Source organism: Augochlora pura, chromosome 3, assembly GCF_028453695.1.
Source record: "Augochlora pura isolate Apur16 chromosome 3, APUR_v2.2.1, whole genome shotgun sequence".
NCBI lineage: Eukaryota > Metazoa > Arthropoda > Insecta > Hymenoptera > Halictidae > Augochlora > Augochlora pura.
Genome location: NC_135774.1, coordinates 1476525 through 1491873, shown reverse-complemented (window position 1 = coordinate 1491873; position 15349 = coordinate 1476525). Strand labels below are relative to the sequence as shown.

The window sequence follows — 15349 nt, the reverse complement described above, 5'->3', positions numbered from 1 at the left end:
CGTGAGTCGTTCGAAACGTCTCGTCGCATCTCGCCTGGTCTCGTCTCGTCTCCGTCTCGTCTCGTCTCCGTCTCGTCTCGTCTCCGTCTCGACGCCACAGGACACGCCGGAAAAACTGTCTCTCGCATCGTTTTGAAATTTATACGACCGCCCCGACGGAATATTTTATTTCCCTCAGGTGATGCTCTCCTCGAAGCAAGCGGCGCGCGAAGGACGCCGCGGCCGGGGGTCTCGTTCCTTTTCCCAGGTGAAATTAATAAAAGAGTCTTCGCTCGGAGGGTTAAACGAGGCGTAACGGGTCCTCGGACAAAGGTGAGAGGGTGACTTCGAGGCGGACCCGAAAACCCGGAGAAATAGAAAGCGGGGTGACGGACGGGGAAAGAAAAAGGGGGAGAGACAGAGTCGGCATCTAATTAAACAAGATATCAGAAAAACGCGAGCAAACCGCCGACGCCGCCACGTTTGTTCAACCACCTGTTTCAACCCTTCTCAATTCCCATCCGCACTCGACGACGAAACCACCCTCTCCTCTCTCTCTCTCTCTCTCTCTCCAGCCGGTCTCTTTTTTTCCTCCCGTCTACCGCCGAGAGAGAGAGAGCCTATCCACCCAGAAATCAAATAGTTTCCAGACATCCGACAGGATTTCGCTTCTGCGTCCTGTCGCTCCTCCCACGCGGAAATCGATTCCTCGCGCCAATTTACGCAACAGCGCGGGCGACGGCAGCCTGCAGCCGCAGCCGCAGCCGCAGCGAGAATCGTCGCGAGCCGAGTTTAACGCACCGTCCTCGGGACTATAACGCTATATCAATTAGCTCATTAGCCCCGGGGTTACGCCAGAGATTCTGTTATGTCGTTAAGAATAACGATAGGATAATTAGAACTTAGAGGGCAGCCGCCGCAATTAGCCGACTTCAATTATAATGCGTCCGTCGGTGTGTACGCGCAGCCCTGGCGAAGACGCGCGCGAAATATCCGATGGAGAAATAATTCGAGCGCACCGCGATACGAGCTCGCCCCCTTCCTTGTCGCGACGTCTTGACAAATTAATCCGGTCAACTCTATCGGGGGGGAAGGGTTGCATCGGGTGAAATGGAAAGACGAGAGAGAGAGAGAGAGAGAGAGAGAGCCGGCAATCAACTGGGCCCGCGGCCGATCCGGCTTAGGGTCAGGTGTACGGCGACGTCCTCGCGGCCTAATCCAATTCATGAAATGCACTTTGCCGCGGTGCACGTGCACAACGAGGGTCTTACGTAAACGCATGCTCTGCGACTTAGCGTCGTCGCGGACGACCGCCGCGCCGGCCGACGGGATATGTAGGTACAGCTGGAAACCAATTCAGACGCAATAGCGTGACTTATTGCCGCTGCCGTTTCGAGACGAGCGTCGCGCACAGCCCCGCGTGATTGTCTTTCTCGACTTTGTTCCCCGTCCCGTTCTGTCGCGAGCAGACGACCCGACGACGTAACGAACAACAATTTTCCGCGGCAGCGGAACAATTAACGGCACGCCGAGCCGCGTTTTCCAACGGACGCCGACGCGGACGGAGCGGACATTGCGAACACGATTTTCCCGGAAACTTTTAATCCCCCGAGTTGGTCCGCGGGGCTCTCGATGATCGCGCGGGTCCTACTGGAAACTTTCATCATGCATATTCCTGGACACGACCGCGTTATTTTCCGAACGCGTTTTACACGTCGCCGCCGTGGATCCGGCGATCTTCCGTCGGGCCAGGAATTCCTTCTCGCATAAATCGGAGCTTTCCGTTTCGCCGACGGCCGCAACAGTTCGACGGTTTTATTCCGACGTCCTTGTCGATCAACGTTCCCGTCCGGATTACCGGGCACAGCAAAGAGCAACGCGGCTGTCGATGGAAGCCGCCGCTCGATTTACAAGCGCCGCCCGCGGAAAGCTCTCTCCCCGCAGGGTAATGGATTTCCCTCTCTCTCTCTCTCTCTTGCTCTTTGGCTGTCTCTCGAACGAGCCTTCGTCCCGCTGGAACGTCTACGTCAGACCGCTAAGAAAACACCAAAGTCCCCGAGACGGAAGCGGCGGTATCCGCGCGGAGACTCGCGGGCTTTCCTCGCGCTCGTGGATTCCGGTCCGGACACCTACCACGGAATAACTGGCGCGTTCAACGCCGGACGGCCTCGCGCCGAATCCCCCGGATCTCTCCAGAAATCACGAGTATCTCGGACGGCACGCGGAAAAGGAACTCGCGATTCGAAGAATGACTTCACGGCTGCGAGTCAATCCGCGCGGCTCGCATGCCGCGCTATTAACCCTGGCGATGCCGAACCCGGCCACGGTCATCCTGCGACCACTCGTTCTAGAAAGCCGCGCGTAATCACCCTTCGCAGGATCAATCCGATCCCTATATGGGTCGATCTTCAAGGATCGCGACAGACATCGGAAACCGCGATGGGACGGCACCGAAAATGGGCCGAGCTCGTTCCGCGCGTTTCACCGCGCCGCGTCGGTGCAGTTCGCCGGTTCGCCGGTTCGCGGCGAAATATTTCGACCGGCCTCGGACGAGGTGTTACAACATTCAGATTCCACCGAAGAATCTCCAGGAAAGTGGAACGCGTTAGAAAGCAATGCGGAACAAAATGTTTTAAGGCGCCTACACACGGGCTCACGAATTCTTTGAAACGTCGACGACGAGCTCTCGTTGCCGCAGCCTGCTTTCCAACCGTCTCTCATCTCTCTCTCTCATCCTCTCTCTCTCTTTTCCTCTGTCTCCTGTTTTTTCTCTGTTGGGGCAAAAGTGGAGCGTGTTTCAGCCGCGCGAGCGAATTTTCCCGTAAAAAAATCACTGGAGCGACCGTCGTTTTGTTCTGGCTGCTTTGCCACCGGCTCCCGCGCGCGAAATTGCCGCGGCTTGCGGGGAAACAAAAACTTGGACGTAAACTTTACGGAATTACGATCCTCGAGACCGTATAGAGAAGGGCGACCGAAAATGGACATCGAGCAACTGGCGCGCGATATTTAACCCGTTAACCGGGGAAACCGATCGACGGGAACCCGCGAGCTATTTTCTCAACGCTCTTTGCACACCACTTTGTTAACACTTATAGCAACTACATTCACTCGAGATATTGCAAGGCTGCCATTATTATAATCGTTATTGCGATGTTGAGTGTTTATAGAAAAATTGAAGTGGCATCTGGTTTGCATATGGCAAATAAATGAAACGAGACGAAGTTAAATGTACGGCGTCTGTGAGGCAACCGTTTACGGACCGGAGGAATTCGCCTAGAAGCGTCGCAGGCGATTACGATAATGCGGTCGCTGGCTTCGAAACCGTAAAGGCAAGGAAGATAAGAAACCGGTAGCGAGATCGTAATCCGGCCGGGTTAATTGCGAGAGGCGGATAAATGTTCGATGGCTGGATTGATAACGATAATGACGGGCCGATGACTGTGGCTTTGACGCGGTCAACGGATCGCCGCGTTTCCGGGCTCGTTCGCTCGGGAAAGTAGTTCTCCGCGGATCGATCGGGAATAGAGATCAACGAACCGAGGAAACACACGGAAAAAGAAAAGAGGACAATCGAGGGAGAGAGAGAGAGAGAGAGAATGTCTCGATGGGTTCCCGAGGAATAATGAAGTGATCGAAATTGGTGGAAGCGGACGTTGCAGACGGCGACGCCGACGCCGCGTGGGTGTCCAGCGCCGCGCGTCCTCTGCCCCGACAATTAAATTCCGTTCGACGACCGTGATCGATCGCGGGCAGAAATTTTGTTGCCGGGTATAATTGCTGACAGGGGTCGGTCGATGTCCGGAGCTGACTGCGTTTTAATTGGCGATTCCGGACAGGCCCGGTGTGTGTGCCTGCGGCCGTCATCCGCGTCGATCGCTCGTCATAGTTGGCCGTCATGGAATATCCGTCAGCCGCACGCGTCGCTCGACCCTTTTGACGAGGCCGAGTCGCTACACTCTCGGCCTCGTCGCGATCGGAAGAACCGAGTTGAAAATTATCGCATCGGCCGTTCCGAATGTTTTACGAGCGAGCGGAACCGCCGGGAATCGCCGGCGGGGGTACACACGGCGCGGATCGATCTCTCGAGGATCGACGCACCTCCGGAGCGAAATTGACGGAGGAACCGCCGCGGCACTCGTAGAGACGCAATTATCGATAGCGGTATAATAAACGTTCTGGAGTGCACTCGGCCGAGCTTGCGAAACAGAATTAGTCGGAATAAATTTTCCCGAAGACGCAGCTCGAAGGCTCGATAAATTATGGACGCATTCTGATGGTTTCCAGGGGATCGGGGGGGGTGTCTGATCGGTAGATGGCCGCAACCTCCGCTTTATTCCCGAGATCCTCGACGAGGGAGCAGGACCTACCCCGACACTGAGAAGTGGGTGAGGGGAGCAAGCAAGGAATTCCATTATCCCGGAGGCCGCATCTTCCTCCGTGTTCTCTCGGCCCCCGGTTCCTTCCACGCTTCCTTCGTTTCCTTCCTGCCCGTCTTCTCTTCTTCCCTCGACTCGCGGCAGAAACGCAGCCCACTGCTCGGAATACCTCATTTCCTTTCGACCGCGTGTTTCTCACGATCCCGGCGATTCCTGCTCTACCCCGCGTGGGTCTAGCGCGTCTCCGTGTAGCCTCGGGACCCGGCCCCGCCGGTCTCGCGACCCTCAAACTCGATAAACTGCGCCCAATCCCCCGGGATCCCACAGTTCCGTCGATCTCCTCTCCCCCCGCCCCGGGAGGGTCGATAGAGTTACGAGCTTAATCCAGCGACACAGGTGCTAAATTCATCGAGACCGGGTTCCATTAACTCCTCTGTTAGCCGACAACGAGACCCGTGATCCTCGTCGCGCGAAACGGTTGTCTCGCCCCGCGAAAAAATAAAGCATCGCCGTTAATAAATCTTCCCATTTCCCCTTTGATTCCCGGCTCCGCGTCGACCGGGGATCGAGCCGTTTCCGATAGCCATGCTCGCCTTCGAGTAGTAATTGCTTTTAAACGAATTCTTCCAGAGTTGCATCCGGTCTCGAGTGTCCTCGACTCCGGATCGCGTTATCCTTTGTTCACCGGGAAGTGCGCAGAGCCTCCTCCTCCTCCGCCTCCTCCCCCTCCCCTCGATCGATAGCCTGTGTCTTCCGTACAAAAGATGGGCCGCTGAAAGGCGTGTTACCGCCGAAATGCCAATTCAGGTCAAACGCCTCTCCACGTGGTCGGGCACATTCAGGAACGACGGGGTCAGCGCGACACCTTCGAGCGACGTAGAGACCGACGTAGGCTGAATGCTCCGATTGTGAGGCGCGCGGCGGCGGCCGAACGATGCAGAAAAATTTGCTCGCCGACTGGGAAGAGCAGTCAACGACCGTCTGCACCGCCGGCGACGAACCGAACGCAAACAGGGCCGACGTTTCAAGCGGCAGCCCCTTCTCCTCCTCCTCCTCCAACCCTCCTCTCGGCCAAGCAGGAAGAAGAACGAATATCGAATGGCGAAGTCAACGTAAACATCTCGAGGAACTTCAATCGCCTCTTTGTCGGTCTTTCGTAGCCTCGGACCGTCGGTTTTCTTCTCCCACGCTCCGTCGATCTTCCCGACGCAAACTTTTGTCGAGACAACCCGGCCGGTGCTTCCTGGCGTGCCGAGCACACGGTTCTCGACGGCGTCCGCGCTCGCGCTCCGATCGTTACAACCGCTTTCGAGTGTCGAGGCAACGGTGGATCGCGGCGTCGAGGAGTTACGACCAGAAAGCAAACGGGATCTTCGAAGCGACGCGGAGTCCGACGGGAAGAGGATCGGCGACCGGCTGTCGATCGCTCGCGGTGCTCCCTTGCATTTCTGACCTGTTGCTGCTCGTGGGATAACTTTCGAGGGGCTTTCCATATTTTTCAACTTCTGTCTCAGCCGGCTCGGTGCCTGCGAAACAAATGACGCGAGCAGGCTATTAACGGAGAGAGAGAGAGAGAGAGACCTCTAACGAAGCGAGCTCGAGCCGCCGAGCGTCGGTGTAATTTTAGTCGGCCATATTTCGAACAAACGTTGACTCACCGCGGCTCCGCATTGTACTCGCGTCAGCGCGCCGAAACGAACGGATTTGTTTGATTCGCCTAGCGCGAATCAACCTGCCGTGCGAGAAGCAAGCGTGCTCGAGTGTCTCGATAATTCCGAGCACCTGACTCGAGATTGACATCAAATAACCGAGTGTTACGAACTCTCGAGACCGGATCTAAACCCGAGAAAAATACGAACCCCTGAGTGTCGAGTATACAATACTAATTATATGCAAACACTGATACTCTAATTACAACTATTCGACGCACGGAACAAGGAAGAAGATCGGGAAAGGACCTCTCCGCGGATGTACGTGTCCTACGATTTCGTCGCGTTCACCTCGGCCGAGTCACCGCGGATATACCTGTACAAGGAATCCGAAGGCCTCGCCGCAAATAGAATCGAGGTTTTTTTTTCCGGATTAGACGGAGAGCTCCATCCCGATTCTACGCGGAGAGACGCGCGCAACGCATCACCGCGGAATCGGAATTTCCTTTCACCGTAGACGAAAACCAGTTGTGCAAGCGGCCGCTTTTTTTCCTTTTCTTTTCGCCGGAATCCGGGCACGGCGATTCTTGTCGCCCCTCGCTCGCTCTTACGTAACCGGCCCCGTTATCTGCGGGCGATGGTGCCGAAACGGACAACGAGCGAAATTGATAAGGCTCGGACAGGTGAACGGACCCCGCGTCGGAACTGTTGCGCGACCGACGCGAAACCCGTCCCCTCGTGTAGAAATGTTCGTTTAATTATATCCAACTTATTTATATATATATATATATACGGATGAAAATCTATTTTTTATAATACAGAGCTGATATTAATAGAATGCGGAATTGGTTACGAGTATGCTTAATTGTCGCTATTCTCGTTAACAATTTCTAGTGTCCTGTATTAATCGAATTTCGCAACGGTCGGACTATGAATAACGAGTTCGCCGATATTCGTTGGCCGAAAGGTTGGGACCGGCGAACGCGCGATTATGGTTGTTAAAAACCGGTGGCTACGGTGTCCAATGAATTTTCCATGGAGCCGCGGGAACGTGTGGTGGGGGATCGACTCGAGTTTCTGGCGCGTAAAAAAAGAAAAAAAGGAACCTGTTCCGCGGAGACAGGAAAACTGGATCCCCGTGACACGCGGAGTAGCGTTTCCTGCCTCTGAAACCGAGAAACACGTTCTCCTGACCTGTCACGGCTGCCTTCCCGAGAAAGCGGCGTGAACTAGCAGAATCGCGGTCCCGTGCCCGACCACGCGTCATTAAAACAATTTGCCGGACAATCGTTTAGCCGTTCAGCTCTGCGCGGAGAGCGCGCCGGGATGCCGGGGATTCCGGGATTGCGCGCGGATGAACGACCGGCGGTAAGCGCTAATATCTCTATCCGTTCGAGTCCCGAGCGCCGCGTTAATCGACTAAAACTTCTTACCGGCGGCTCAACCGCGAAGACGTTCGCTTCCTGGCGTCTTTACCCAATTAATCCGTCGTCCTAATGAAGTTTCATCGGCTCGAGATTAGCGCCGCGTCGGCCGATAGTTTGTGTACCGAAATACATGCCACTCCACCCTTGCCGTTCCCTCCAATCTCGACTACGTTGAATGCTCGAGTGCATTCACGTACCGGGTGGGCCCGAAGTAAGATCTGATCGAGCTATCCGGGGCTTTACAGAAATTAATTGCGATTCTCGTCGCTGCGACTATCGCTAGGAATAATTAAGAGAACGGAGCGCGCCGTTCGACTGCTAGAAGCGAACCTATTCTCCGAGACCTTACCGATCGAAGATCTTCGCGGGGTGCATGCGGCCGCGAGGTAAATTAACCAGGAATCGCAGAAGCTGGTCGTGTAACGCTGTTAAACGCGACTCGACCTTATCACCTGCGCGCCGTTCAAGAACACGGGGAACGCGAGCCAGAGTACATAGGTGCAGCGGCGCAAGTCGAGAGGGTGCACGCATGTAAATGGACGCGCACAGGGTTGCAGACTGCAGGTACAATCCCGGTCAAAACTGCTGGACGAGGGCGGGCGACGCGCGTTAATTTATAAAGACTCCTGACGAAACCGATTTGCGGCAAATGCCGGCAGGAAGAATCGATGTCGCCGCTCGCGTAGCAGACGCGAATTTATCTTTAGGAACGGTGATGGTCCTCTCTCGTTAATCTCAAAACCGGGGCCTCGTACTTTTGAGCGGCAGTGTACGCGCGCGCACACGAAGGATGGCAGAGCACGGGGCTATTACTCGCTTTACGAGAGGGCAACACGCTGCCGAGGTTTACGGTCGAACGAAACCCGCCGAACGCAGTGCCACGATTAATTCCCGCACGCCCTGTTCCAATCCGAAAGTTTCACGGAAAATACGACGGCAAAAGAACGCGATACCTTCCCCCTCCCCCAACCGTTCCCAAAGTTATCGGCGAACACCGGACGCGCAGCCCCCGCTAACGTTGAAACACGGTGAAAACCGCAACGAACGAGGACATCGTTGAATTCGTCTCGATAAAATCGTGTATCGCCGATTAGATATCATCGATGACCCTCGATGTCTGATCGTAACACGAGGCCTAATTAGTCGGGTGTTCGAATCTCACCGCGTCGACGGAGAGAGAGACGAGCCGTGTTTCTACACGCGTAAACAGTTTTAGGGCTTCGACGAGGGAGAGAAGGCAGCCGTCGTCGGGCCGGGTCAAAGGCTGTAGCAAGCTTTATCGCGCAGGTAGAATAATGGGTCTGCCATTATTCAGCGATTACAGGTAGCTTCGGTTTGGCGTCGGTGCCAATTTTTCACCGGCGCGATGTCCACGAGTGCGTAGCCGAAAGGGCGGTCTTTTCTTCCGCGCGGCGCATATTTTATCGGAAATAAAATGGACGTCGGCCAAGCACGAGTACGTGCGCACACAGGCGACTCTCTCGCTCTCTCTCTCTCTCTCTCGAAACCCGTGCAAACCGCGGCCGCCGGTCGAGGGTAGGTCTCTTTACGACAGCGGTCACGACAACGATTTAGATTCGCGAGACCGAGCTGCAGTCGGATTGCGATAAATTTCAATTTTATGACGTGCCGTTGCGTTTTCGTCGGCGGACGCGAGCGCGGAATAGAAATGCATCGTGGTATCGTCGCGCACGGCCCGACGCGGGGATCAGGAATCCCTCGATCGTCGTTGGATCGCGATCGACGCGTTTATTATTTTTCCTCGAAGGCGGGACACGGATCGTCGACCCGCGTTCTCCGCGGAAAGGAGCGACGCCGGGATTTTAATTTACCAGGAAGCGGAGAGATTACACCTGGAAAGTCGGCACAATGGCGCATTGTACGCGTACACGAGCCTCGGCTTTAATCACGGATGCACCCGGCATTGTCAATTTCCATAGTTCAATTCCCTCCTCTGCGTTTGGTCGACCGGTCGCTCGCTCCGTCGCCCACGGGTTTCGACCGAAACCCTATGGACTTGGGCTCCGTTGTGCCCGATGCCGGCGCATCTAATACGCGTTTGTCCCCGTCCACTTTGTACACGCCGGCTTGCGCTATGGCTCGCGCGAGTCGCGAGAAACGGATAAGCGCAGCCGCATCGAGGCCACGATCAAACAATGTCTATTGTGCCACGTAAGCGATACCGACGACGAGGCTATCTCGCCGACGCAGATATCTCCATTATAGAAATGAATTTCCGCGGGTATTCGCGTGACGAACAGCCCCCCCCCCCCCCCTCCCCCATTTTGCCTATCCTTGACACCCGCTAATCAGCGTTCGTTAAACCACATAAACCAGATCAAAGGTAAACCCACAGGTTCCCGTCGCTCGGGTTCACAACCGGACCGATATAGCAAAGATACTCAAACTAACGAATCTACTTCGCCCAGTTCTCGATCGGTTTCGATTTCCGAAAGTTTCTTCCTATTTACGACCTAGCGGAGACTGCATTTTACTAACATCCGAGCAAATCCGATTTCTTTACTGCATACGCGTGGAATCGCATCTCGAATATACGGTCAAGTTTTGGTCTTTTGACCAAAGGAGTTCAATACGCGTTTTACAAGCTGGAACAAGAACCGAGTTTGTAGCGCCATAACTACACTCTCGTCTTAACTGACATAAAACTGTTTCCTCTTGAATCCAGAAGATCAATTGCCACTTTGGATTTGTTTGCGTCCTCAACTGTTCCATTCAAGCATGATGTAATAAAATACTTCTAACGGCAGCTTTTCTAACTAACGAGCGGCATTTACCATGGTCAAATTCATAAGTTCTTTGCACGTTAATGAATCACTCTTGCAGAACAATAAATAAATATATAAATATATAAATAAATAAATGAATGAATAAATAAATAAATAAATGAATGAATAAATAAATAAATGAGCGTCTCCGATATCCATACGGATCCAAAGTCTAGATCAGCGAAGGGTTAATGTCACCTACTTTCGACCCACGCAGTCGATCGCCTATCAAAGGCAACGAAACGAAAAACTACTCGAAACTTTGTCGATCCGGCCGCCTACACGTAATAACGGTAGAGAGTATAGAGTATAGAGAGTATAGCGCGTGAAGAACCAGCCGTGCAGGTACCGGCGTGGAGAGGCCTGTATCGCGAGCACCTCCAGAAATTCTCGCGTCGATAAACCTCGCGGGTAACAACCGGCGGCGATAACCGTACACGTACGCGGTTGTTCTGTACGTTTGTTTATGCGCGTCTCCGCTACTCGAGGTGCGAGCCTAGGCTTTCCGAGCGCCGATAAGAATAACGACGCCGATAACGCGCAGGCCCTCGGCACATAGAAGCTATCGTTCCCCGACGCAACGGTTTTACCAGTTTTCATAATTTCGAGACCGCGGGGTCGTTGCTCGAAAACGAGCCATCTCCCGCGCGAAACTTTCCGACCGTTTCGCATCGCGTTCTCGCTCTGCCAAATTTCATAATCCGGGAGCGCTCCGACGACTTGTCGTTTAGACGGAAAGTTTCACTTTCGCCGCGCGAAAAGTTTGCTAGAGGATAACGGGCGAGCCGCCGGAAAAATGCGGCGCGACGACGACCGCCTCGTGCCGCTTCGATGCCAAGAGCTCGAAAGTTTCGAGGACCGCGAAAATCGAGCCATCGGCGACGTCCGAAGGGACGAGGGCCGAATCGGGAAAGTCGTAAAGAACGGGACAAGGTCCGACGCGGGCGAAAGAAGCCGTACGATCGTCGACACACGAGTGGGTGCCCGGCGAAGGGAGCACGACGCCGGAATCCCGTCCGGGACACTCGTATACATTCCGTTCTCGATCGATATGACTGGGTAGCAGGTGCCATTGTTCCTAAAGGCTACCGCTTTTACTCCTTTTTTGAGCTTCTCCCGCAGCGCAGGTGCGCCCTGCATCGTGCAAACGTGCATCCTTCGTTTCGCGTTTCGTTTGAACCTGACCGCGAACGCTTTACGGTTTACGAGTGCCGCCGGTACTCGGAGAAGCGTCGACAACAGGGGAGAACGTATCGCAAATGAAACTCAGATTCGTTTCTAGGTTCTCCGAGGGAAACAACGCCGCGGAGCGGACGCGTAGCGCACGTGTGTGCCGAAGAATGAAGAATCCTTGTGTCGCAAAACAACCGATTCCCACGATCCAGTCACGAGAAAGGCTTAATTTATGAATGCCTCGTTAACGATCCGCTATGCCACTATGCCCTGTTGTCCCCGACGGAGAAGACCGACAATAATGGCTGACGACATTTCGATTCTCGGAGTGGGAGAAGGAGGAGGAGGAGGAGGAGGGACACGACTGCATCGAGCGACGCGGTGTATATCTTTTCCTGGCCAAACACTATAAATACTAAATACGGAGGAAGGAGGAAGCGGACGGCGCACTATCGACTCCTTGAAAAGCACACCTCAATGGGCTCGGGCCGTCGCACGATCAGAAAAATCGCGAGCCACGCGTACGATTACAGGATACATTTTCCCGTGTCGCATCACACGATACCACACCGCGCCGCGCCGTATCGAACGAAATCCGATCGGATCGCGGCGTATTAATTACCGGCCAGTGCTCTTTTTGCTCCCGGGGAGAAGTCAACGGGCAGAAATAGACGCGAACGAGATAAAAGGTAGCGGACGTGTGCAACGTGCGTCACCGCGGTCGGCGATAAGCTCGTCGGATAATCTCGAGGGCCGGAACAATGCGACGGAACGCGTGCGATACCGATACCGATGCCGATGCCTGTGCCGACGTTGATGCGCTTCCCCGATGAAATGCTAACGCTCCTTTCTACGAACTACCAGCTTTTTTTGCGATCGCGAGCTAAATGAGCAAGCGGCCAAGGTGTGTATCGTGTTACTCCGGAATCGGGTCCATTGAAGCGGTCTCGTTAGTTTTTTGTTCCCTCTCTCTCTCTCTCTCTCTCTCTATTTTTCGCTACCTCTGCCGTCTCGCTCGGTTCGCTTTGTGGTAACACGATCCTCGCGGCTCTTTATGGGATACGGTTACGCAATATCGTCGCGTGGAGCGGCTGCAGGAGCGACGCGAGGAATCGCCGATAGCGAAGCTGTGCACTCGCAGTCACGAATCCCGAGAGCTAACGCGATATAAATGTCCGTGGAAGCATGAGGGAAGCATAAACCCGAACACGTGTCTGCGCTCGCGATGCTGGAATTCGAGAGACGTTCCCTGGAAACACCTTGCGCTCAAGGTGCTCCGTTTTTATTGCGACACTTGAATGCCATTTCATATTTCAAGCAGCGGGATCTCTATCTAGTCGATTACGAGTTAATTCTGATAGCGACAGATACCGTCTCTATTTCTATCATGGAATCGTGGTTCGAGCCAGGTGATCGAACAGAGAGACAATTGACCGATAATGGATCGCGCGGTGTTTGCACAGATTGTAGGTTTTTACGAAATTACCGCGATAGGTAAAGTCAAGAATGCACATATCTCTCTCTCTCTCTCTTTTTCTCTTTCCTTGGCCGTGTGAAAATAAAGGGAAGATTGGAAGACGATCGCCGGTAACATTATCTCCTGTGTCCCGATGCGAACGAGAGATACGCGTCGTTCGTTCCGGTTTCGTTGCGTCTCTGGGTACCGTGAGTAACGATACGAGTGATCTTCGACGATGTCGCCAAAGATAGGTCACAGTAAATCAAACGAAAATAGGTACAGCGGAACTCCATTTAAGTTAGCGCTCGATTAACTGAAATTCGGCCGCAAATGTTTGCCAACTGTTATCTGCACGTGAATTCCGGTTATTTGAACGAAAAATCGGTGGTGCCGGAGAGATTTAGAGGTGGACTCCTATTGTATGAACGACCTAGTTATGCGATCCGCATGTCCCTGGGCTCGTATAAATGGAATTCCATTGTGAAATCAATCCAGAGAAAATATTGACCTGCCGTTCCCTTGGTCGGTCCTATTGCGTGTGCCCGCGAAAAAAATGCATTATTGCGAGAAGACATTGAAACACGAGCGGATATCTCAAACTGTCTGAATGCCGTAAACACGAGCGACGACCTTGGACGGCTAAGCAGGTGAAGTTAATTTGGTTTTCTTTGCCTGAAACGCAAAACGATTGCGTCAGAAATGTGTCGCGCCGGGTAACGAGCAGGAACCTGTGGACAAATAGATACAAAGACGAGCAATTAGGTGTTTCGAAAATATCTATACCAATCTCGTAACCTTGGCCAACGCTACATCAATTAACGCTGAAAAGGAACGATTATAATTCTGAGGCTATCGATGCGACGAAGTTGTTTTCGCGGGAGACTATCGAACGCAACAATTTATTCTGTAACGCCAGTGCTAATTGCCAGCTAAGAAACACGCCGAGGGATCCGAAACTCTAAAAGAAAAATAAGCCGAGGAAACGGCAGAGGTTAAAGAATCACTTGCGCCGGAATTATACAATAAACGATAAAAAAGCGATGATAAAAACAGGACGAGCCGCGCGATGGTAAACGTGGAAACGAAAGGATGAGAATGAAGAGATGCAGAAAGGAGGTGAACGGGCCGCGGAAGGGGCAGAGAGCGAGGGGTAGGGAGAGTTGATAACATGCCAGCTGTGCGCAGGAACGAGAGGTTAGGTTAGAATTGGCGTTTGGGGGTCGCGAGGTCAGCCCATGGGATCGAACGACCGTGCGAGAGATAGGAACACGGAACGGTAAAGAGGCATAGACGCGGAATGGCAGGGGGCTCGTGCACGCGAGAAAAACTGAATACTCGCCTCGTTGTAAGCCATCTTCTTGGTTATGGTCCCGGGCTCGCGGCTGCTTCCGGCACCTCCTTGCCCCACCGCTCCTGCCGAAGAGTATCGTCCCCCGTCGCTGCCGGACTAGTTGTTCCAGCAGCGGTAACGACAGCAGCTGATCTCGCCTGTCCAGATATCCCAGAGAAAACGAAGGCGCATCGAAACCGCGGCAAACGCCACTCGCGTCACGGTACACTAGCCACGAACACCCCGACGACAACGCGAACGCGATCGAGATCGAGATCGAGCGCGGGCACGGACACGAGCACGAGCACGGCCACGGGCACGAACACGAGCTCGACGACGAGGACACTCGCGACCGACCTGTCTCGCAGCCCTCCGCGACACACATACGTCACGGGAGAAACGTAGCGCGTGCACCGTTCGCGGGGGATCACCGTTGCAAACACCTTCGGGTCCGACGGTGATGGCTCGAACGATAGCTTGGCTCGATGTACCGCGATTAACGTGTCCCCCTGTCGACCGTGCCGTCGACGCGACAAAGATAATCTGGCATTCCTCAGGTGGGCACCGAGAGAGCACCTTTTCGCCGACGTTCGAAATAGACCTGCGGCCGAATCTCCGTGCACCGGCGTTATCGGGAACCACGGCAATTCCGTCCCGTTTCCAATCAACTGTCACCGGCCGACACGCGTCCACCGATCCCCACGAACCACACGATCCACCGCGGAACCGATTATCTCCCACTGTTTTTTTCACGTATTTATATACGTCGCAGAACCATCCGCAAACAGAGGAGCGCCATCTTGGTTTCTGATGTCGCGGACCGAGCCGAATCAGATGCGCGCGCACACGACACAGCTGTGAACGGGTGCCGCGGCCTCGGGGAACATGCGCGCCACCAATCCGTACATTCTTCCCGCCGTTTCTCCGCGTTTGAATCTTTTATGTACTAGCTAACGGTCAGCAGCTAACCTGCTTCGATATCAATGGCCATCCGATCTTTGTCGGAGAAGAGCTACGATGATGCTTCGGGTGACGATGGATTTCATTTCGTTACCCTTGTTCTAATTCTGACTAAAGCCTGACATCGTTCGTAACGGTAGAATTGTTTGAAATGGGCTCCTAGCGAGCCTTCCCTAAATGGTTTAACTTTTCGACGCAGCCATTATTATA

At 53.9% G+C, this 15349-nt stretch overlaps 1 protein-coding gene across 1 annotated transcript in view; it reads right to left on the bottom strand.

Annotated features, from left to right (window-relative positions):
* Positions 1-15007, bottom strand: part of Gckiii (Germinal centre kinase III) — a 108856-nt gene extending 93849 nt beyond the window's left edge. Inside the window, exon 1 of the mRNA XM_078176459.1 lies at positions 14189-15007. Within this exon, the coding sequence (XP_078032585.1) occupies positions 14189-14203 (15 nt within the window). The 5' untranslated portion in view covers positions 14204-15007. The remainder of the gene's footprint in view (positions 1-14188) is intronic.
* Positions 15008-15349: the final 342 nt, after the last annotated feature.